This window comes from Aristolochia californica, unplaced genomic scaffold (genome assembly GCF_029961685.1).
Source record: "Aristolochia californica isolate CCGP_79_NKW_82.1479 unplaced genomic scaffold, dmAriCali1.0.hap1 SCAF_13, whole genome shotgun sequence".
In the NCBI taxonomy this organism is placed as follows: Eukaryota; Viridiplantae; Streptophyta; class Magnoliopsida; order Piperales; family Aristolochiaceae; genus Aristolochia; species Aristolochia californica.
The window spans coordinates 5,180,822-5,205,299 of record NW_027181804.1 but is presented as its reverse complement, the minus strand read 5'-3'; the positions used below and the strand labels follow the sequence as shown (position 1 = coordinate 5,205,299).

The 24,478-nt window shown below is 36.1% G+C and overlaps 1 protein-coding gene and 1 long non-coding RNA gene across 4 annotated transcripts; both read left to right on the top strand.

Annotated features, from left to right (window-relative positions):
* The first annotated feature begins 79 nt into the window (after nt 1-79).
* Nucleotides 80-3,809, top strand: LOC137949091 (uncharacterized). 2 transcript variants are annotated; one of them, XR_011111690.1, is made up of 4 exons: nt 80-189; nt 276-371; nt 1,336-1,374; nt 3,296-3,809. It is a non-coding gene; the product is annotated as an uncharacterized lncRNA (long non-coding RNA). The 2 variants fall into 2 exon arrangements; XR_011111689.1 differs by lacking the exon at nt 1,336-1,374.
* Nucleotides 3,810-11,395: 7,586 nt separating this feature from the next.
* Nucleotides 11,396-24,410, top strand: LOC137947959 (3-hydroxyisobutyryl-CoA hydrolase 1-like). 2 transcript variants are annotated; one of them, XM_068793832.1, is made up of 14 exons: nt 11,396-11,541; nt 11,749-11,829; nt 12,167-12,235; nt 12,444-12,507; nt 12,751-12,830; nt 12,948-13,031; nt 19,383-19,467; nt 19,663-19,748; nt 20,093-20,214; nt 21,273-21,333; nt 21,556-21,654; nt 23,736-23,837; nt 23,943-23,984; nt 24,065-24,410. In XM_068793832.1, the coding sequence occupies exons 1-14, from the start codon at nt 11,503-11,505 to the stop codon at nt 24,203-24,205; spliced, it is 1,155 nt and encodes a 384-aa protein (XP_068649933.1). In that variant the 5' UTR covers nt 11,396-11,502; the 3' UTR covers nt 24,206-24,410. The 2 variants fall into 2 exon arrangements, with proteins under 2 accessions (XP_068649933.1, XP_068649932.1); XM_068793831.1 differs by having other exon boundaries at nt 11,737-11,829.
* The last annotated feature ends 68 nt before the right edge of the window (nt 24,411-24,478 follow it).

Here is a 24,478-nt window from a genome sequence, read left to right as displayed (position 1 = left end):
GGCCCCCTTGTAACTGCAAAAAAAATGGGCCTCATTATAATTAAATTCTCCTATAAGCTCTCTGAATGTGGGCGAGAGGGTGCAGGGTGGTGATGCACAGCAAGGAGTCGAATTCGCGCCTAGAGGAATCCCATTTTCTGGCAGATGGTGGCGGCAGTTCAAGCGGTGAGAGACACTTGGATGAATAAGGTTGTGCTTTTTGGCAGTTAATTGAATGATTAAGTTATTGGAGAGTTATATACGGTGATGATCTTTGGGGAGTTTTCGTATTGCAGGTAGATGTGAATGGATGCGTATAGGCCTTCACTGCTCTTCCGGAGATCGGTGATGCGTTTTCTGCAAGCAAGATGAACGAGACAAGGGCACATTAGGTTTGCTTTCTTTTTTTCTTTTTTTCTTTTTTTTATTTTCCCCGTTTCGCTGCTGTTGTCTGATATGGGAGTCAAGGGTAGTTGGAGTGTGTTCCCGTTGATAAGACAATCGTTAATTTTCAGGGGAAATTTTTATAGTTCTCTCTTTTAGTACCTAGGAGTGATAGGCAAGGTTAAGGACTGACGTTTGTTTGATTTTTTATTGTTTTGGAATAGGAGAAAAAGGTTATCGATCGGCATTTTTTGTTGGACTGACTTTGACTTTCCTGTCTAATAAAAATATGGTACAACTGAAAATTACATTTTGTTTTTAGAAATAATCTCTTGGGATTGAATCAGTGATATGTGGCTTCAGCCAAGTGGCATTAAGGTTTTGTAATTATACTAAAAAACTGATTGGTTAAGTCAAAGCATTGATTTGATCGTGCATTGTATTAAGTTATCTTTTTTTTTTTTTTTTTTTTTTTTTTGTTTGTGTGTTGGTGATTCTGGCATTTAGAGAGGATATTGGCTCAGCTAAAAATGCGATAAAGTGGAGTATTTTCTTGTCAGAAAGGAACTTCTATTGAAAGTCTAATGCCTCATTCTTACCCGCCACTGGCCAAACGTATAAACTTGTCTAACTTTTTTATTTTTTATTATTTTGTGAAATAGAAAGACTTGTCAAACTTGAGAACTGTAGGCCATGAAAACATCCTTAAGCCGAAGGACAAAGGATTCTTAAATAATTTGTCAGTTTCAGTTTATATTTGTTGGAGCACTCTTCCTTGTCATTTGTGGATGCAACTACCGATCATAGTGTCAATCATCTATAATTCCCCCTTAGTGAGGTGTTTTACAATTTGATCTTTGCATTTCCGTCATCTGCATTGCTAATTGCATTTCATATCCTTTCCTAATAATTACTAAAGATTTTATTAGTTTTCAACTTCAGAATGGTTCATTACGAGTTGGTTATTTGTAGGTGGAGCAAGGGAGAAACTGTTGGAAAACATGTGCAGGGGTATTTTGGTTATTTCACCTTATCAATAGATTTATTCTGCTATGTAATCTTGTTCTACATGATGAATTGTATTTATGGTTCAAATATCATGTACATAGGACATATAGATTGGGAGATATAAGGAGATAAGGCTTAAGTGTTAAAGTGAGGGCATTATAAAGACACTCAATTTTCTGAGCTTTTCTCCACTCTCTCCTCTCTCTTCTCTTCTACTTCTCAATCTTCAATTTTCACAGAAACAATCAACTGCAACAAATTCGACTTTGCAGGTGTGCAAACCCTCAACACACACTGTTGTTTATACCATTAACTAGCAGAGTAACAGTTCCAAAATTTATCAGAGTAAGTTGATTTTGTTTAAACAAGGAGTTCTTAAACAAATAAGTCGGTCTCTTTCACCTTTTAAATTTTAATTCAATTTAATTTAATTTATTATTATTATTATTATCATTATTCTTATTATTATTTTTGTCTGGGTCTGTGCATGCAAGTGCGTGCATATGCATTGTTTCTTAAATTCTGTAATTATGGTCATTGTGGGTCTAAACCTTTCCTGCCAACCACTTTTAACAGAAACTATTTGAGTGGAATGTACGGTAGAAACAGAAATTTGGATTTGTTTTCCTGATATGTGCATCTGGGAGGAGCACTCCAGAAATGCTTGTAGAATTGGAGATAATTAAAAATTGTGCTGAAATGACATTTTCCACTATTTTGATGACTTGTGGTCTATCTGCTAAAAGATCTTCAGTTCAGTATCTGACTGCATGATAAAAATTTAATTCAAGATTAGGAATGGTTCTGTTACGTTACTTTGAAAAACAAGATAGGTTTATTTTAATTAGGATGATTCCATACCTTTCTTTGAAAAACAAGATAGGTCTGTTTCATCGGAGAAAACAGAACGAGGGTACACTTATAATGTTTTTGCTACTTCAATATGTTAAAAGATAGCTGTTAAACCAGCCATTACTTGAACAACTGGGATCTACAGACAAATAAGGTGAGAGATGAGAAAGTTGAGATCAACCTGTCTATGAAACATTAAATTAGAAATGGTCAGCTAGAAGTGCAAAACACTTGGCATAAAACAAGTAAAAGTGAGTCATTTGAAATGTTTAGCCATGTGCAATGGGAGGCATAGTATGTCTAACAGTATGAAGGGTCAGAATGGTGTTTGACAATGGATTGACAAGGACGAGAAAATGATTGTAAATGACACGAATAGAAGTGTGGTGACTTTATGGAGGGTAGCTTAGTGATGGAGTTGGCAAATAGAAGAATGGAGGAGGAGAATGATGATGAATGAGCAATCTCTGGTTGGTGTTTATATTTATTTAAGGTTCCTGCAGATGCATTCTGCTTCGTCTGGCTACCGAACTTAAGCCTTTAACCCCATTTCTTATGAAATGGACGAGAAATTCATTAAGGGAGAAAAATATACAGGAGTACAAAAGAGTGCAGCATCAAATTGAACCCTAAAAACTTTCTTTGGCATGTCTTCTTTAGAAAGGGTTCTTGGCTACTTGTATGCTCTGTCTTTTGAGGTCAAAATGCACTGAAAATCCGAGTTTTTGTTGACTGAGCTAGTTCTGTTTCTTAATTCTTTTGCCAAATAGTCTAAAAACCACTAGTAAACCACTATTTCACTTTTTAGATTCTCTGAGGAAGCACTGAAAATACTGATGTTGCACTCTAGGTATCTTTGATGGCTCTGTTTCCTGCTTTTAAAAAACTGGGAGGCTTCTTCATGGTAAATATTAGGAAATCAAAAATTTAGGTTATCTCTTGAATCCTTATCAGTGCTTAGCTGTTATTCATTAGGTCACTAATGAATTAAAATGGTTCTAAACGTCCTATGATTATATTTGCCCATACTTGTTTCCGATTATTCTGCTCTTATTGTGAATGTCTCTTGCAGAAAAGGTACCCCAACTACCCATAGTTGAACTTGAAGTTGCTGCCCAGGAGCAGATGAAAATTTCAGAGTTACATCTCTCAAAACTCTTTAAATCGAAATTTCCAACACCTTCACCTCCAGCTGGTACCCTGCTAGTCTAACAGAATAAGCAGACGACACTATTAGTTTTTCTCATCTCTGTTAGTTTCTAGTTTTTTTCTTCTTCAATTTCATCAAGGCGTATTCTTTCACTTAAACTTTTCAGTTTTTGAACAAATTGTTGGAATTTCTTTATTCTTCTTATCAAAGCCACAGTTCTAGAATTCTTATTTCTTCAAAATTGGTGTGAGCAAAATTGGTGCTCATTTGACATAGAGAACAGAGGAGATTACTCTCTCAACTCAACAAATCAGTGATGGAAAAGAATAGAAAAGGAGGTCTCCTTGTTCCAAAATCGAATTTTGAGAAAGAAAGATTGAGATAGACAGAAAGACATGTGAAAAAACAATGGAAAAAGTACTTCAAACTATTCCTATATCCCTGGAAACATTAAAGTAGTTTTGATCTCTTTTTGTTCAGATTTATTTCTTATTCAATGTATTCATGATTGATGTTAATTTGACTTTTGAATATGTATCAACTTAATTTTTACCAATATTATAATTCTTTGATATTTATTTTTGAAATTACCAAGCATGGGACCAAAATGCCCTTTTATTCGGTCTTCTCTTAATTGAACCCATTTTATTTTCAACAAAACTGAACCAACCCAAGTTTCTCCAGTTTGGTTATAAAATACCATTTCACTAAAGGCTAACATAGTTTATTATTATTGATTAACATAGTATTATTTTATATTTGTACATGGTATGCCAACAAATAAAATTTGTACTGTTAATTTTAGGGTGAGAATAATGTTTCTTAGGTCTATAAGATACCAATTGATACTCATTTACACAATGTTCAACTTCAAAGAGAGCCTAATGTAGGTTATTGAACTAAATCTAGGCAGTTGATAACATAACATTTTACTAAAGGATTGTTGATTTCTAGGGCCCTCTTCTTATAAATACAAGGGTCTAAGAGAAAGAGGGAAGAAGAGAGGAAAAATGAGAGAGAGAGCTCAAACTCGATAAGAGAGGAGGAGAAAATGTGAGAGAGAAAAAAGAGGAAAAGAGAGAGAGGAGCAAGAGACGAATTGGGCAAAGAGACTAGCGGCTTGAATGTTCTATCCCATGTCTTAAAGTTGTACCTATAGTTGTGGAAATGTGTTTACAATGGTTACAATGCCCTTAAAGTCACATGATTCAAAAGAAAAAAAATATAAGAGGACATAGGCCAGTTTGTATAATTACAGTTCTATGTCATCTATATATAAGTTTTCCTTATTACCATGTCATCCTACACGTGGAGACATTTTAACATTCCCCATCAAATAGGTGCACAAACATCATAAATCCCCAACATATGCAAGTTTGTTCTTTGATGGAATGTAGTTCATGGTGATATCTCTAGCTTTTAACTTCTCTCCGATGAAGTAGTAGTTGACTTTAATATTTTTGGTCCTTTCATGAAACATTAAGTTCGTTGTTTTGTGAATTGTTGGTTGATTATCACATTGGAGTTGTGTTGGTATTTTAAAAGGAAAACCTCGTTATGATAATATGGATTTTAGCCATATTATTTCACTTATTGCATGGGTCATAGTTTGGTATTCTGCTTCTACACTTGATTGGGTTACAACTAACTATTTTTCACTCCACCACGTGACCGAATTGCTACCTACCATTGTGCAATACTCGAAAGTTGATTTTTTGTCATTTGGTGATCCTATCCAATTTGTATCGATAAATCATTTTGTGTCTATGATTTATTTGTATAATAGCCCTTATCCAAGACTCTTTTTTATGTACTTTAGTATTATTTCCAAGGCATGCCAATGTGATATTTGGAGATGATGCATGAATTGACTAACTATGATTACAGTAAAGGAAATATTTGGTCAAGTTACAATAAGATAGATTAGTTTTCCAATGAATTTAAATCTTTCTACATCTACCTCATCCCTTATTCCATGTGTAACTTGGCATTTGGATCCATAGGAGAGTCAAGAGGTTTAGTTCAACATTCATGTTTCTTCTAACAAATCTAGTACATATTTTCTTAGTGATAAGACTATACTATGTTTTGATTAGGGGTGGCTTCGAGCCGGCTCGGTACTGGCTCGATTCGATTCGAGCTCGAGCCGAGTTCGAGCACCGAAATCGGCTCATTTACCTTAACGAGCCGAGCTCGACCGAAGCCAGGTTTGGTTCGTCGGCTCGCGAGCTGGCTCGAAGTGAGTCGGATCGGTATCGGGATTGCCAACGAGCGGGGGAGCGGGAGCGGGATTGAGAGCGAGGGGGGGGGAAATTTTTTCCTCCCCCCTCGTCACCGCCGACCCCTCCCATCGATTGTTGTCATCGCCTCTACCGCCGTCGTAGCTGCTCGTCGGCCGTCTCTACTGTCGTCGCAGCTACTCGTTGGCCGCCTCTGTGGCCATCCGTTCGATTTCTTCCTCTCCTTGTCGTCGCCTTTGTTTTCGTCGCCGCCGCTTCCGTCACCGCCACTTCCATCGCCGCCGCCTCTGTCGTAGCCGTCATCCCTGACGATAGGTCCTCCTCGGCGCCATAACCCCCTTCCCTCCGCGTTGTCTCGGCGAAAAACCAGAACAGGGGAGAAATAATCTCCCCCCTCCCTCGCGCGAAGATGATCTCGTGCGAGATCATAAAATAAAAAAAAATCCTCTGGAAAAAATTAAAAATAAATTTTATAGAAATAATTTTCTATAAACTATTAGTGTCTCATGTTTTTTTAAACATTTTTCTAATTGAATTTTTTTATTAAAAATCATATAATTTTCTAAGTAAGATTTTTCGTACCAAGATGGGGTAGAAAATTGTATAGAAAATTTTTGAATAAGTATTTAACAGTTGATGCTGTAATACTTTTAGCATGAAGCAATTTTCATTGCAATTTTGTGTTTTGATATTTTATTTAATTAAAAATTTATTGATAAGTATAATAATATATTAGATTGATTATTAATTTTTATTTATTTCCCTAGAAGTGACAATAAAAGGTCCATTTAACTTTCCTAAGAAAATTTTAAAATATTTCCTGTAATTTTCTAATAAGTCACTAATAGTAATAAGATTTTATTTAAAAGTTTTTTTGGGAATATGTATCATAGGAAAAATATTTTTAGTTTTTCCTAGAATATAAATTTTTATTTAGGGGCACTAAGGAGGCCATAATAAATTATGGCTAGATTCAAAAATTACAAAACAAGCTAGATAACAATTGTAGTAAAAGATATTAATATTAGTGTATTTTAATCCATTATTGAAATTCAATCCTGAACCTCCCCTATCATTATATTTTTAAAAAATGTATGCACAATTTTATATATAATTTATTCAAAGCCACCCCTATGTGTGAAATCATAAACAAGGAAAAAAAAAAAACTCTTTGTCCCTTCCTCATGGCTCTTAAATAAATTGAAAAGATATTTTAGTAAAATTAATTTCTAGAGACTATTAGTGGTTTTTTTAATAAATGTCGAAAAGACATTTGTAATAGAAATATAAGGACCATTAGTGCCTCATGTTTTTTCAAAATATTTTTCTAATTATAAATTCTTTTTAAAAAATCATATAATTTTCTAAGTAAGATTTTCTTGCCAAGATGGGTTAGAAAACCATATAAAAAAATTTTGAATAAGTATTTGACAGTTGATGATATAATACTTTGAGCATGAGGTAATTTTCATAGCAATTTTGTGTTTGACATTTTATGTGATTAAAAATTTATCGATAAGTATAATAATATATTAGATTAGTTATTAATTTTTATTTATTTACTTAGAAAAGGCAATAAGAGGTCCATTTAACTTTCCTAAGAAAAATTTAAAATATTTCTTGTAATTTTTTAGTAAGTCTGTAATAGTAATAGGATTTTATTTAAAGAATTTATAGTTTTTATTTGGGTGATTGTAAATTGATAGTGATTTTTTATTTAATTTTGTTGTGTTTGATTATTGTATGGAGTTTATTTATAATATTATGCAGTGTATGGAGTGTATAAATAATTTCATGAAGTGTTTATGGAATGTATAGACAATTTTATGGAGTGTTTATGCAGATATTATGTATATTGATTATGCCCAATTTTAAGTAGAGGTCATGCCGAATTTGATACAAGTATTATATATATAGATTATGCTCAATTTTAAGTAGAGGTTATGCCCAATCTTATACACGTATTATATATATAAATTATGCCCAATTTTATGTAGAGGTCATGCCCAATTTTATGTAAAATGTATGCATAATTTTATATACATTTTATTCGATATATATTTTTTGAAAAGTTTTAAATGTATGTTGAGGCTCGAGTTCGGCTCGAACTCGTTGGGCTCGAGCTTGATAACAATTTTAGGCTCGAGACGAGGCTGGGCTCTAAGCTCGACTCGAAATATTTAAATCAAGCTCGACTCGAACATAAGCAGGTTCGGACTCGGCCCGGCTCGATGCCACCCCTAGTTTTGATTACAAAACCTATTTGCCAAGAAAGCATTTGTGTAATCCCAAATCCTTAGTTCATAATGTCTTGCTCAGTTCATCATTAGTTTTTTCTATTCCACTCTTTTCTCTTCCGATCAAGATAATGTAATCCATATAGACCACCATAAGTATTGTGCTAGAGTTAGTATGTTTGATAACACAAAGCGGTCAGTTTCACTTCTTTTGAATTTAAGTCCAAGGATTTCCTTGCTAACATTTTTCTAACTATGCTTGGGATGATTGTTTTGAGTCATAGATGGTTTTTAGATTTTGCATATTTTCTCCCTCAACCACACAACCGGGTGGTGTACCATGTAAACTTCTTCTTGAAGATCGCTATTCCCCCCAAAAAAAAAAAAAAATTAATATCAAGTTGGTGAAGACCCATTTAAAATTGGTTGCAAAGGAGATGAAAACAAGTATCGAGTTCATTTTAACAATGAGAGAGTAGGTCTCATCATAATCAATCCCATAGGGTTGATTGTACCCCTTGGCAACTAGTTTGGCTTTCAACGAGCAACATTGTCATTTGCATTATGTTCATAGTAAAAATCCATTTACATCCAATGGGGGTGATTCAAGTGCGATCCAATGTAGATCTAACTTTCTATTCAATCGTGGGATCTTGGCGGTTCGGGGGGCCCACCACGACTCCTCTCTTCTTGAGACTCCATACATCCCTTATCTATGTATCGATAGTTATCTCTCGAGTACAAGTTTAGGTTTGGCCTTAATGGGAAAATGGAGCACCTAACAATGCATCTTCATAGAGCAAGAACTAGAGATCACCCACCACTCAGAGCCTTTTTTATGCTTTTCCCGGAGGTTTGGAGAAAACAACAATCAATAGGATTTCCCTAATTCTCCCTTCTCGAAAAGAAGAACTTAAAATTTCTTTCCAAATAGTAAAGTCATGAAATTTCAAGTGTTATTGGAATGCATGGTTATCATTTGCTCCTTCATGGCTGCCTTCCATTCGGGGTGTTATTGGGGCTTCATGAGAATCCTTAGGAAGAGGGATGTAAGACACGATGACAAAGAAGAAATGACAACTTGGAGACAATCGATGAATAGAGAGAAAGTTGGATATAAGATGGGAAGTAGATGGTCATACAGGGATACATGAGTGAGGTTTTTCCTAGAGGGCAATGAGATGAGTGTCACATTGAGGACTAAATGGAATAGAAGAACTTACCTCAGAACTAACAGACAACCTAGGTGAAGGAGGAGCAAGAGGAGGATACATGTCTTTAGTATCTAGATGAAGTAATTGATCATCCAATGGCACAAGAGGTCTTGGTGTTTCAGAGGGATGTAAACCTTTAGCAAGCGAGTTTTGTCGAGAATAAAATGGTTGATCTTAAAAAAAGGTGGCGTTAGTGAAGATAAAGGTACGATGTAATCCCAGGTGGTAACATACATATCTTTGATCTTTGGTGTATCTGTGGAATTTAGGATTCCAAGGTGGAAGGCCTCGATTAAGGTGGCAGAGAAATAAAGGAAGAAAAAGAAGAGAAGAGGAAGAGAAGGACGAGTGGTTGAGAAAGAGGGAAGGAGCTTTTTGGAAAAGAGAGAATAGGCTAGGGACGAGTTATGAGAAGAGGAGAACTTTGATTCTCTACCATATGCTTTGAGGCTCTTATTTATAGTTGTGGGTGAAGGTTTACAATGACTACAATGCTCTTAAGGTTTCAAACTTTATGAAAGAAAAGAGATAAGTGAACATACACCATCTTACATAATTACACCCTTATGCCATCCTTATGAAGATCACTTTATTTACCTCCTTTGCCACATCTAGACGTGGGTGAGGAGTTCCTCCTTTTTACAAGTTGTGCAACCCTTCACATGGGTGCATTATAACACTCCCCTTAAATTGGTGGTGAGAAAACATCATATATCCCTAGTTTGGTGCTCATAGTGGAGAGAACTTTCAAAATAACTGATTTTGTGAGTATATTCGCAAGTTGGTTGTGAGATGAGACATGTTTGAGACTTATAATACCTGCTCGTAGCTTCTCTCTGACAAAGTGATAATCAACTTTGATAGCCTTAGTTCCTGCATGAAAGTTTGGGTTAGAAGCAATGTGGATTGCAGTTTGATTATCACAATGAAGTTCCATTAGGCCATTTTTGTTAAATCCTATTTCTGCTAGGAAGGATTTGATCCATAGAAGTTTGCTTACTACACATGCCATAACTTGATATTCTCCCTCAGCATTGAATCTTCCTACTACATTTTGTTTTCTACTTTTCCATGTCACAAGGTTGCCTCCGACTAAGGTACAATTCCACGAGGTGGATTTTCTGTCATTTGGAGATCCAACGCGACCTGCATCAGGAAAAATTTCAACTTTGAGATGATCGTGACACGTATATAAAAGCCCTTGTCTTGGGGCCTTCCTCAAGCATTTGAGGATTTTTTTTAGTGCATGTCAGTGAGAGATCTAAGGTTTGTGTATGTATTGGCTGACAACACGAACTGCAAATGAGATATTGGGTCTAGTCACTGTAAGATAGATTAGTTTTCTGACCAAACTTCGATATTTGCCCACATCAACATCCTTATTAGAGCCTACACATAATTTCATATTTGTATCTATTAGAGTATGAGTGGGGCGATATCCCATCATTCTTGTATCTTTGAGCAAGTCAAGTACATACTTTCTTTGTGATAAAACAATATCATGCCTAGACTAAAGAACTTCAATACCCTAGAAGTACTTGAAGAGTCCCAAGTATTTTGTCTTGAAATCACTGCATATCTTTTGTTTAATTTGACTTATGCTATCAGAATCACTTCCTATCAGAATAATATCATCCATGTATACAACAAGTGGCACCACAACCTTCTTAGCGTGCTTGATAAATACCAAATTGTCCACAAAATACCTGATAAATCTGTATCAAAGCGTGACTTTGACTAAATTTGTCATACCAAGCTCGCGGAGACTGCTTCAACCCATTTAAGGATTTATGTAAATGGCATACCAACTCCCCCTTAACCACATAGTCAGGTCGTTGTTGCATATAAATCTCCTCAATATCTCCATTAAGAAAAAAAATATTTTTATATCAAGTTAAAATATCGACCAACGAGAGTAAGCAATGTGGTGGCTACTCTAAAGTTTAAGGTTAGGGTTAGTATATATAGTTGTTGTTTTTTCCATATTAGTTTATTTATAAGTGATGTTATGATAAGATAATTAAATATGTGACATTGATTATGATGAATAATAAAATCAATTATACATTACATATTAAGATTAAAATTAAGTCTGGTTAAAGTTTAAAGTAAGATATTAATTAATTATTTAATTTAGTAACTAGTTTAATTTTATAATTAACATACCATAATTAACACCATAACATTTTATATTAAATTACTCTTATAATAAATATTAGTTAATCCACCTAATTATTAGAAAAATTATTTATAAAAATAATTAGAGTGAATGAAATTTTGGTCTTTTTATGCCTAAAAGCCCATGGAAACCTCTTGACCCTGATCTTGAGAATCGAGAGCATCGGGGTCCGTCCTCCGAGGTTCCCGTCTCCGATTTAAATTGGTCGCTGACCCTCTCTCCCTGCTCTGCCTTCATTGTATATCTCAGCACGGTCACCATGGCTTCCAGCCAGCACTCTAATGGCGCCGTAGATCAGGTACAGCCGAATTTCGGCCGTCTAATCTTTTCCCTCCTGCTTTCGTTTCTTGTAGTTCAAGCCAAACTGGTCTTTCCATGTTGCTTTCCTCGTGTTCAATCAGTGATGCATCTCTTGGTTCGAATCTGACTTACCGCCATGAGAGTTAGAAGAGCAAGATTTTCTTCCTTCTGTAACACGACTCATTTCATTTAGATAACTTGCCAGGTCTTGGTGGAGGAGAAGTCCTTTGCGAGGATATTGACACTAAATCGGCCTCGACAACTGAATGCTCTCTCGTTTGAAATGGTATGCGAGTTTGTCAGAGCTCGATAATCTATCTGTAACGCGACCTTTTATGCTTTGAACTAATAGTAAATCAACGAGTCTTCGGGCTGCTTCATCTGTCTTGCTAAATCTGCAGACCTGTACATTTTATATCAATTCGAAGTAATCGTTTGGTATTTAATCTGTGGTTTCACCTTGTTTGAACTGCAGTTGCTTTGTATCGAGTTTCTTCGATAAAAATTCGCGAAGCTCATTGCCGTTATGGAATAATACAAATCGAGTTTCTGTCTATCCGTTCTGTTATTATGTGGTGAACTTGAAGACTGATTGAACTCTCTGCTTGATTTTGTGTTTTCAGATTTCTCAACTACTGGATCTTTTCATTGCATACGAAGATGATCCCAGTGTTAAGTTGGTGATTCTGAAGGTAAAATGGAGTAGATTTTATTTATTTTTTATTTTTTTAGCATTTTATAGAAGTTACCTTATTTTTTTGAAGTTTTCGTGACCCTACGTAGGGAGGACAAGTGGCTTTCTGATAATGATGATATATATTTTTCTGTTTTTTTATTGATCCTTTCCTGATATAATTTTTACATCCAACATGTTCATGACTTCACTTTGCACCATGGTAGGGAAAAGGAAGAGCATTTTGTGCTGGTGGTGATGTTGCAGCTGTGGTCCGTGTTTCTATTGAGGGTAAACTTTTACTTTTTATGGCATTTTTTCTGATCAAATGAGTTGAAATCCCCCATTTACAAGATAATAACTTGTTTTGGTTCTTGAGTCCTTTAATTATTTTACCTGCCTCTGACATCCCTTAGTTGAAGTGTGCCAAAACATGTTGATCACTAATAAAAAATGAGAAATGGTTTTGTAAAGGATCACATTATCATTTGATCATAAGTGCTTCTGTTTGTAACATTTACTTGTATATTTCAGGTCATTGGAATCTTGCTGCAGATTTTTTTGGGAAAGAATTCACTCTAAATTATATACTGTCCACATGCAAGAAGCCTCAGGTAACATGTTGCTGTTTTGCACAAATTTTAAAACACTTACCATCATATAATCAGTGCTGTTCTTTTGGATTTGAAACTTAAAATGGATTTATAACTGATTTTTGAATTTACTCAAAGGTTTCCTTTCTCAATGGGATTGTCATGGGTGGTGGGGCTGGAGTTTCCATTCATGGCAGGTTCCGTGTTGTGACAGAGAATTCGGTAATCATCTTTTCCTTCCACCATTTATGAAATTATGACTAGCTCCATATATGAAGGACTACAATGGCAGCAGGCTGGAGAGGGGTAAGGCAGAATTCCCAGCCCTTCCTCATTTACAGGTAGGTCTGGTATGGGTTTGTATTAATCATCTTTTCCCCATTAATGTGTGGTCAGGGATGGGGTTTGAGAGAAAACCCTGTCATGGAACAGGGCAAGGTTTGGTTTGCTGAGGCCAACCTGCAGAACAATAGTTATTTATAAATAACTATTTAAGCACTAATTTATGAGCTAAAACTTTTAAAGATCAACTATAAATATTTGTTAGTATATTACTATTTGGTCCACTGGTGAATGTTTTGAGGTTTGGTTGGGTGGGAGAGAGGTCATATGTTGAGGCGATGGAGTATGGGTCTGATCTGGTTCTCCAACCCCTGCCTTGTTGCATCATTGACATTGAAAATGAAGAGATTTGAGGGAGAAATGAGAGAAAGAAAAGTAGAAAAAAGAGACGAGAGAGAGCAGCCTTGAAGTTCATGCCAAAAAGGCACGAGCTTCCTTCTTTTATTTCATGGTTTAAGTCATAATTACATAAATAACATAAATGCCCCTAGATACAAAGAATTCACGTATCTCCTAAAAGACACCTTTGATTTGAATGAAACTTGATCCACAGGAATAGAAATACCTTAGCTATCTAACATACATAAGGTAGGATAAAATATAATATGAGAAATAACAAAAATACCCCTGAACTAGTATGTTAACACTCCCCTCAAGCTAGAGAGTAGATATCTTACAAACCCAGCTTGTCATAGAAGGATACCTGTTTAATTCTTCCCAAAGGCTTGGTAAACACATCTCCCAACTGGTTTGAAGACTTCACAAATGGAATTACCACCTTCCCTTGCATAACTGCATCTGCAATAAAATGACAATCAACCTCTATATGTTTAGTTCTCTCGTGAAATACAAGATTGCTTGTAATGAAGATGGTAGCCTGATTGTCACACTTAATAACCATAGGTTTTGATATATGGAAACCAAATTAAAAAAAGAACAAACTTAATCTACATTAGCTCACTAACCGTGTGCACCATTGCTCTATACTTGGCCTTTGCACTTGACCTAGCCACAACTGTCTACTTCTTACTTTTCCAGCTTACCAGGTTACCTCCAACAAAACAACAGTAGCCTGATGTAGAACGTCTATCCATCTTACACCTAGCATAATCTGCATTAGAATATCGAAGCACATCAATTTTTCCATTCTAAGTATACAACCTACCTTTTCTACTCATTTAATAAAAAAAACAGACCTTTTCTAGGTGCACCATTCAAATATTTTAAAATCCTCTATGCAGCTTTTAAATGCACTTTATGAGTATTTTCCATGAACTTGCTCACAACTCCCATAGGAAGGATATATCCGGGTTGGGTTGGTAGTCGTAGAATAAATCAATTTACCTATCAAGTGTTTGTATTATGTTTTGTCCTTGAGAGTAGGAGCCTGTGTGTCATGGTGATTATGGTTGACTTCCATGGAAGTGTTTATAGGTTTAACACCCAACAGACCATATTCCTGTAGCATATCTAATATATATTTTTTCTAAGAAAGAACAATACCTCATTTACTATGAACAACTTTAATGCCAAGGAAGTACTTTAGGGAGCCCAAATCTTTCGTCTGAAAATGTGTGGCTAAGTGCTTTTTAACTTTTACAATACCATTTATATCATCCCCAAATAGTACAATATCATCTATACAAACTACCAAGGTAACCACACTAGTCTTCCTCTTAAGTAGGAACATAGAATGGTTAAAATGGCTTCTGTAGAAAGCAAACTGTATCACTACTATATTAAACTTTTTGAACTATGCTCCTAGGCTCTGTTTAAGTCCATAAATAAGCTTTCTGTAATTTACATTCTTTCCTTGTCTCCTCTTGAGCAACATACGCAGGAGGTTGCTCCCTATAGACTTCCTCTTGTAAATCACCATACAAGAAGTCATTTTTCTCGTCAAGTTGAAAGAGAGGCTATCCTCTATTAACTGCCACTGAAACTAGGATACGTACAGATGTAACTCTGGCCACATGTGAGAATGTCTCAAAAACATCAACATCAAAGCTCTGTGTATAACCCTTATGCGACCAATCATGCCTTGTGTCGTTCAATAAAGCCATCAACATTATACTTTATGGTATAAACCCAACGACACCCCACAATAGCTGTCCCTGCTGGTGGATCACATAGATTCCATGTTCCTTGAGACATTAAAACACTAATTTCATTATCCATAACCCGTTTCCACTTAGGAGAACACAAAGCATCTTGCCTTGAACGAGGGATAGTTGAAGTAGACAAGGACAAAAGACTTAAAGGATAGGGATAAAAAATCAAAGGATACATATTTTTGAGATGGGATGAGAAGTAAGAGACTGTTTACCTTTTTGACGATTAATGGGGAAGTCCAAATCTACCAGAATGGGACCTGAAGGCAAAGAGGAAGATGGCTGGTCGAGATGAGAGGGCTCAGGAGCTGTATCGGCTGGAGGCACTACTGGAGCACGAGGACATTGGCCATAGATACAAAGAGGCGTGGAAGAATCTGATGGAGATGGTGCATCCAAAACAGCTATAGGGAGTGGACTATCTAACGATGATTTAGAAGATACAAGAAGCTCAACAAATGATGCAAAATATGGAGCATGCTCAAAGAAGGTCACATCAATTGACATGTCTTTTATCGAATAGGGTCATAATATTTATTCCCTTTTTGTTGATGAGAATATCCCAAAAAGACACATTTGATAGACCGATGTGACAACTTATCAACTAAACTCCCAAACATGCGTACAAAAAACGTGCACCTAAAAAAACAAGGAATAACATTAAACCACTTATAGTTTTGTTTCAAAACTTGTAGAGGAACTTGACTTTGCCAAACAAAACAAAACAAGGCATGTGATTAATTAAGAAACAAGAAGTCAAAGACAACATCCCTCCCAAAAGGACTTAGGTGCATTCATATGCAGTAATAACATCCAAGTAACCTCAAGGTGTCTGTTTTTACGATCTGCGACCTCATTCTATTGAGGAGTATAGGGATAAGATGTCTGATGGGTAATAACATGTGAGGCACAAAATGATGAAAATTTGTGATTAAGATATTTCAATCCATTATTAGTACGAAGAACATGAACATAAGCACCAATTTGATTCTTTATTTCATTAAAAAAATTAGGAATACATCAAATACCTTGGATTTCTCCTGTAAGAGATGCACTCAAGTTACTCTACTAAAATCATCTATAAACAACACAAAATACTTAAAACCAAATGGAATAGGAATTCTACATGGACCCCATACATGAGAATGGACTAGTTCAAACAATTTGGTGCTATGACTAGAACTAATTGGGAAACTTGCTCGATGATGTTTTCCTAATTGACAAGACTCGCAACCAAAGGTAATATTTGCTAGCAAAGAAGGGAAAACTGATGTAGTTTAAATGATGATGGATGTCCCAAGCGTAGATGCCATTGGTAGGAAGAATTGGTAGTAATAAGTGTCACAACTCTAGGAATAGAAACATAATCCAGCAAGTAGAACCCTCCCTTCTTATGTCCGGAACCAATATTCCTCGTTGCCCGACAAGTCTTAAAAAACATTAGTAGTATAAAATGTTATTGAACAATTTAAAGACTTAGTAGTATGACTTATAGACAAGAGGTTGACTGAAAATTTTGGAACAATTAGAATTGTCTAAGGAAATCTGTGGAGTAGTATGAATAGTACCCTCTCCATGAATGGGAGAGGTGAATCCATCAACTAAAGTAATTCGACGATATGAAGGAGATAGATTAATAGATTGTAAGAAGGAGGACATACCTGACATATGGGTAGAGGTTCCTAAATTAATGATCCAGGAGGGAGAATGAGACACATTCAGTGCAGTCATACCTATACTTGTTGTTGTGGCGCTTGTAGAGGTTGAAGGATGGGACTCAATGGTAGGAGAAGTGGTAGATGGTGCAGTCAATTGGCCTAGTTGTTGTAGTAACTACTAAATCTCTTCATATGACCCAATGTGAGAAGAGGCTCTTTTCTATGACTATGGAGGTGGCCCAGGTAGGTTTATCAAATTTCTCCTAACACCTATTAGAAATATGGTTTGACCTACCACAATGAATGCATTTCCGATCCCCTCTATCACTTCGGCCATGACCGTTGGAAGAAAAAGAGCAACCTTTGTATTTGTTATTACCACCACGAAATTGACCATTGAGTTTACCAATAGATGATTGAAGGTTAAAACCAGCAACATTTGATAGACTTCCATCTTTGTCATGTTTATTCACTATTGCACCTTCTGCCCGAAGTACTCTATTAAATGCTTGGTCTAAGGTGATCACATCCTCATTGGCCAATAATTGAACTCAAATGGCGTCATACTCATAACCCAACCCACTTAGATATTTGGCTACTTGAATTTTATTCTCTTTCTTATAAATGCCCTCAACATTTGCGGTAAAGGATGAAAAGTGCTGATTTCTTGTAGCACCCCTCTTGTTTCAGTGAAATAATTTGTCGATGATCCATCCCCGAGTCTCATATTAAAGTACTTCACATATAATTCATAGCTTCGAGACAAATTACTCTCTTGAGATAAAATGGTCCTGCAGGTAGTTCACCAACCAAGTTGTGACTCCATACTGCTCACCAACCAAGTCATAACTTGATTGTCTTGTGCTTCCCAATCTTCAGGAATTAGTACAAGGGGATCATCTCTAATATATTTGACCCCCCTTCTAGCTTTCAAGTACATCAAAACGGAAACACATAGTTTGATCTATTCAATCGGATTGTGGTTATCTAAATAGGCTGAGAGTGTTTTCCATCGGAGCTCTCAGTTGTTCTTTAGACAACAACTTGTATGCTAGATTCAGCCATTCAATTCCACAAAACAAACCACAATTCAACCTAATATGGTGTCAATAACCAAACAAAATCACTTTCTCAAATTTAATTTTGCTTGCGCATGCATGTGGGCCCCACAATCAATTCAATTAGGGCAAAGCGACAAGCAATCCAAAGTACTCATATTTTGCAATTAAGATCACAAATTGATTGAAAAATGATCCAATTGCTTGAAAATATGATGAAACATGCTTATGGGTAAATGACACAGGCAGTATTGGGGATGATACAGGCAAGAATGAAGCAAGGCTTCAAATATAGAACATTGAATGACTTCAAATCCCAATAGTCATTCAATTAAGAGTAGTAGCCATTAACCAACATGCTATGGCCGGCAACAAAGGGAAAAAATTAAGATTTTTACCTTACCAGTCCAACTTTCTTAGAAGGACCTTCAATGGAGTTGCTGAAGATTGAGAAATGAGCCACAAAACTGGAAGAGACCTGCCCAATATTGATGTTAATGGTTTGATACCATGAAAATAAAAAGGTTTGAGGGAGAAAATGAAAGAAATAAGTGCAGAGAAAGAGAGGGGAGAGAGCAGCCTTGGCTGCGTTGAGGTTCATGCCAGAAAGGCACGAGCTTCCTTTTTTATTTCAGGGTTTTAAGTCATAATTACATAAATGATAGAAATGTCCCTAGATAAAAAATTTACATATCTCCTAAAATACACCTCTGATTTGAATGAAACTTGAACCACAGGATTATAAAAACGTTATCTATCTAACTGACATAAGCTAGGATAAAACGTAATATAAGAAATGACCAAAATACCCTGAACTGGTATTTTAACAGACATGCAACAAGCCATTTATCTGTATATGAAAAAGGGACTTCCTTGCCCTTCACTGGTTTTGAAGTGAAAAATTTCACAAAAGGATGAAAGAGTTTTGAACTTCTGGAGTTTTCTGAAAATGAGGTTCTGACATAGATTGTCAACTGTAACATTATGTAGTTTCCTACTCTCTTGAACTCATCTGATTTGAGATGCTTCCATACTGTTGTTAATAACTTCAAAACACGTGCTTGAATTCGATCCTTATAAATGAATTGTTTGAAGATTTTGTAAATGCTTTAGAGATCATCCAACAATGTAACTTTGTTAATGTTCTTTTGTTTTTGAAATTTGTATGCTTTAATAACACCAAAGGCAACTAGGGTTTCAACATCAATTTTTTTCAAATGAATTCAAGAGTTTAATTATTAAAATTATTTGGTGTAGAAAAAGAGGTTAACCTCCTGTATGTGGACTTTAAAGATTCCCAGATTAATCTGTTAAGATTGTTTACTGACTAGTTTATAGTTGGTCCTTTGTGAATGATTGTTAGAATATTTTAAAAAGTTCCAACTTAAGGTGGATTTTCTGCAGGTTTTTTCTATGCCAGAAACAGCACTTGGGCTATTTCCAGATATTGGTGCCTCGTATTTCCTATCTAGGCTTCCTGGCTTCTTTGGTATTGTGTTAAAATTTGTGTGTTAAATGGTTTGTTGTGTTGCAGTTTATTACTTACTCAAAGAAGCACTGAGATGTTCTGCATTTGTGTTTTGTTTTGACTTTTTTTCTTGCACGTTCTTTTAGGCCCAAGTAATTTGATTTTTGGCAACCCTTGAGTTTTTTTTTTTTTAATTCAAACACTTTCTGTTGCTAGGGGAATACTGTGGTCTTACTGGTGCAAGGTTGGATGGTGCTGAAATGCTTGCATGTGGCCTTGCCACTCATTTTGTCTCATCTGAGGTATATTATAGTCAAAGTTCTTGATATGCTGCATAAATTACTATTTTTCGGGGTCAAACCTCACAGAAATGGATTACCTGTCGTGGTTACAACTCTCTTTGTTGCTGCATTGAATACTATATTTTTGGGGCAAACTCAAAGCAATTGATTACAGGTTGTGGTTACAACTCTCTTTGTAGCTGACTATATTTTCTGAATAAGATAATCTGTTCCTAGGATTACGATACGTGATAAGTTTTCTTCTCAAACGTGTTTGTGTTGTTTCTTTTGTATTTGGCATTATATGGTCCTAGAAGCATATATTTTACTAGGATGATTTGTAACATCCGTTGTATCTGTAACAGAGATTGCCGTTGCTGGAGAAAGCATTGACTAAGGTGGATGTAATGGACCCGGCTGTCATTTCTGCAATTATTGATCAGTTTTCAGAACAAGTTCCTTTGAAAGAAAAAAGTGCTTATCACCGGTAAGTTAGTTGCTTCTGTCACACTGACTACAGTGGGGATGTTAATGTAGTTTTAATTTGGTCATCTTAGTGTGGCTTCATGATTTTTTATTTTTTTTTGAAATGATGCTGAATTTTATTAAGAGAGTTCAAACGAGCAGATTACAAGAGGGGAAACCTTCCCAAACAATGAGAGATTGCTGGGAGGTTCCGAATTTTGCCAATTTATCAGCCAAAGAATTGGTTGATCTAGGAACGAAGTTCCAATTACAATGAATGGATGACACAATGTCAGCAATACAATCAGAAAAGAACATAGAAAGAGAGATTAAGAGCAAAGGAGGTTCTGATAATGTTTATAAGTTTTGTTTAGTTGAAAGTATTAGGAAAGAGACTAAGAGACAATAGAGTGAAGAGAAAGAGAGATCTGCAAGAGAAGCTGTTGACATGAATTGAACTCAGATTCCTCTTTCTCTACTTATAGTGTTACTAAGAAGCCAAACAGAGAGAAAAACTGACCAAAAAAATAAAATAAAAAATAGAAGTAAATTAACATCCTAAACTTGAAAGGGCTAAGATTTCTTATCTGCCCATAATTCTGGAAACATGTCCTATTTGTTTCCTACTTGATTCTTCTAGACGAATCTATTCAATTGACTGCATCAGGGGCCCCTTGTAGTCTCTAGGACATCAGGATTGGGAGTTTTGAATTCTCTAGGATAATCCACCTACCTCCTGCATCTGATTTGTGCTTGCAAACAAAAACAAGGGGTATGCCTTTAAAATATGTCCACACAAACAAAATTCTCGAATAGCCTGGTATACTGTTCAAATCACTTATCCTATTATGTGGAGTATGCCAAGTTTGAGACTGGACAAGTGCAAGTTGGCAGTCTCGTAATCGAACTATTTTGTCTTCCCATTTGTGCTCTTAGACTAGTTAAGGTGCTGTTTCATTTTTAGGATGCTTCTGTTAGAGATAGATCCGATCTGCATTGATCTAAAATGAAGAATCCTTATAATATTTCACAATGTCAGTGTATTGCAAGTGCTTCATGTCCCTGCTCCTTTCCTTGCAGGATGGAGATCATTGACAAATGTTTTTCCAAAAGAACAGTTGAAGAAATTTTATCTGCTCTCGTAAGTTGAGAAACTGGTCACATAATGTAATGGAATTTGGTTCGTTTTGTTGGAATAAAATTCCACCTTTCTCAAAAAAATAAAAAGTTGAAAAACTGGTCACATATTTACTTAGCAGACAAGGTTATTGGATATTAGGATTTAGTGTTTTTGTCTTCATAGAGTAGTGATAGTTCAGTGTCCTGGCCTGAAATGTTCAAACTTTTAATTAATTATATACAGGAGCAAGAGGCTGCAAAGAGCACTGATGTGTGGCTTGCTGCAACAATTGAATCCATGCGGAAGGCTTCCCCAACGAGTCTTAAAATTTCTCTGAGATCGGTATGGATTTCACGTGCTTTTGAGAAAATTGCATGTGACTTTTCTTGCTCTAGGCCGTTAGAAGGCCATGATTGTTTTGTTAGCTTTTTAGATAAACAAGCAAAACTCTGTTTTTCTTTCTTTCTTTCTTTCTTTTTTGGCTTGCTTTTGAGATAATCAAAGCACAGCGTTTTGAGAGCACCTAGCTTCAGCCCCAAAGTTCAGTCAATGGAATGAGAATTAAGGAAGTGAAAGTTTGCTTGTAAATATGCTGCCCGTACCCAACATTGACCTCCATAAGTACAACAGTTCTGCTATTTAAAAAAAAGGAAGTTCCACAGTCTCCACTTTCTTTGCCAACATCCATGGTAGTCTACTCTATGATGACTTTGGCTTTGGATACCCCTTTCTTCTGTATTAGTCTCACACTTGTTCTAGGTTGCCCTTTTTATGGATTATCCCTCCAAGATTCTAACATGGCACTAGTTGTCATGCCTAACATATTCCGGACGAAAAGTATGCTAGTCTGCCTCCAGTTCAAGAAGAAACAAAGCAAATAGAAGAGAAACTCAGCCTTGAGTGTAATGGGGAATCCTTTGCACAAAAAATGAGATGTTTACAAAGTTTATTTATAGATAAAATAGAGATAACCCTCCTTATCCCTTTATCATTACCCTAACCTATGAGAATTTGCCACCCAAGCAAGGTAAATCTCTAATTTATTCAAATTAAAAAATGACATTATAAAAAATGGCAAATCCCAAATTTCAAATTTTGAACAGAACAGCTAGCCAGCCAGCCTCCTGCCAACTGTTGCCCTTCACGCGTGTGCGTGCTGCCTACAGCATGTCTCGCTGTGCTCCGCACCTGCCCCTGTGCCTCCTAGGCGTCTAGCCTTCTCCGCGCGCATGCCCTGCGCCTACTGCTCATCTGCTTGCCCACGCAGCAGTTGCTAGCAGCATGCGCCCCTGCACCCCTGTTGCTGCTGCGCCTTGGCTGTTTCGTGTTTTTGAGCCACCTGGAGGTATTGCTACCTCTGGGTGGGCATTTTAATGACTTGGGGCTACCATACCTCGTTGGAAATGCCGTTTGGCACTGGTGCCAATGCATCCCATTTTGGCTGTGTGGCATATGAATTCGCTTATGTCAGTTGTGTCGGCTGTGCTGTGTTGGTTTATGGCTGTGCCACCTATGCCGCATCTGATACCGAATGTAAACACTTAGCGAAAATTCTAAAACCTCCCAATTTAAAGCTGGAGAAATTAGGCTTTGTAATGCAAAAATTAGGCCGGTAGGCCTATCCTATACCATGTTGGCCAGTATGATACCCACACCCTACGTTGGGCCTCACAGACACATATCAGGATACTTATAGCTTACGTTGGGCCTCACGGAAGCTTACTGTGTAACTATCTGTTTTGGTTAAAATTTCCTAATTTTAGGGTACAGTACCTGAAAGGACTACTTCAATAATCTTCAACTCTTGAAAGAAAAAAGCAAGAGATTATCAGTAATATTTAGAAACATTTACAAATAGTAGATTTAGTATGCTGTTTAAAATAATGTGAAAACTGATCCATTCAAGTTTCGTCTCAGAAATTCAAATTATTCATAGATTTGTATTGATAGTAACTATCTTGATAATGACTATCAACTGGAATCAAGACCAGTTCATGTGGTGATATTTATGAATTGAAATAACCTGTGGTGTGAGCTTGTTTTGGATATAAGTGGTAAATTTGGTCAGTTGTTTCTACGAACACTGAAGAAGTTTTATCTATAACTATTCCAGTATGATGAACTTTTTTTAGTTCAATTAGAATTTTCTTACAGCAATCAGCAACATATTTCCCATCCAGTTGTAGAAATTTCTAACCAATTTTAGACCATCTTTCAAACAAATGTCTACTGGTGAGCAAGAACCACAGGTTAAAAGGAGAGGCATTATTTTTAAAAGCATAATGTTGAAGTCTATTAAACAGCAAAGAATATGAAAATAAACTGGAATAGTTGTTATTTTTATATTTATATTTTATTTTCCTGTTAATATCCAAAACCTAACTGAGATTTAATTATGTGTTGAACAATTTGTGCTACCACAGATAAGAGAAGGCAGGCTACAAAGCATTGATCAGTGCCTTATCCGGGAATACAGAATGGTTTGCCATATCTTACGAAGAGATGTCAACAAAGATTTCTTTGAGGTCCCTGGCACAATATCGGTTTTTATTCTGTTATACCATCTGAAAAGATGATAGCTTCTTCATTTCTGTACGGCATGAAATTATTAAATAATCTTTCAACTGCAGGGCTGCCGAGCAATCTTGCTAGACAAGGACAAAAATCCGAAGGTTTTATGGCATCACCTTCCTTCTTTCTCATTTCACATTCTTATATTATATATTTGAACAAATTATATTTTATTTTGCAGTGGGAACCTGCGAATCTGGAGATGATAAGTGAGGAGATGGTAGATAAGTTTTTCCTGAAGGTGGATGATGAGGATTGGACAGATCTGAAGCTTCCCCTTAAGCCTTACTCAGTTACCTCAACAGCGGCATCAAAACTCTAATTGGTCCTCTCAAGGATTCTGTAACATGGGATAGCCAATTGGAGTTGCTTCAAGAAACCAACCTCTGGTCATTGGCCGGCTCGAAGTTTCGTTATGCTACAAAGCATATGGTTAATAAGTATGCCCCCTTGTTCAAAACTGGAACCAAAAATATTAGCTTGAATAAATGCTGCTCTTTCATAATAAAATATATATAATTCTATCAGATGTTCAATTCATTTTCTTTGTATCTGTTTTCTGTTTGGTGGTTGCGATGTTGATTAGGGTTACAGG

Excerpts from the sequence above, each read along its gene's own strand:
- LOC137947959 (XM_068793831.1), top strand. The coding sequence starts at position 11,503 with ATGGCTTCCAGCCAGCACTCTAATGGCGCCGTAGATCAG. Across the intron at positions 12,831-12,947 it reads CCACATGCAAGAAGCCTCAG|GTTTCCTTTCTCAATGGGAT; the intron begins GTAACATGTTGC and ends ATTTACTCAAAG. Across the intron at positions 19,468-19,662 it reads TAGGCTTCCTGGCTTCTTTG|GGGAATACTGTGGTCTTACT; the intron begins GTATTGTGTTAA and ends TTCTGTTGCTAG.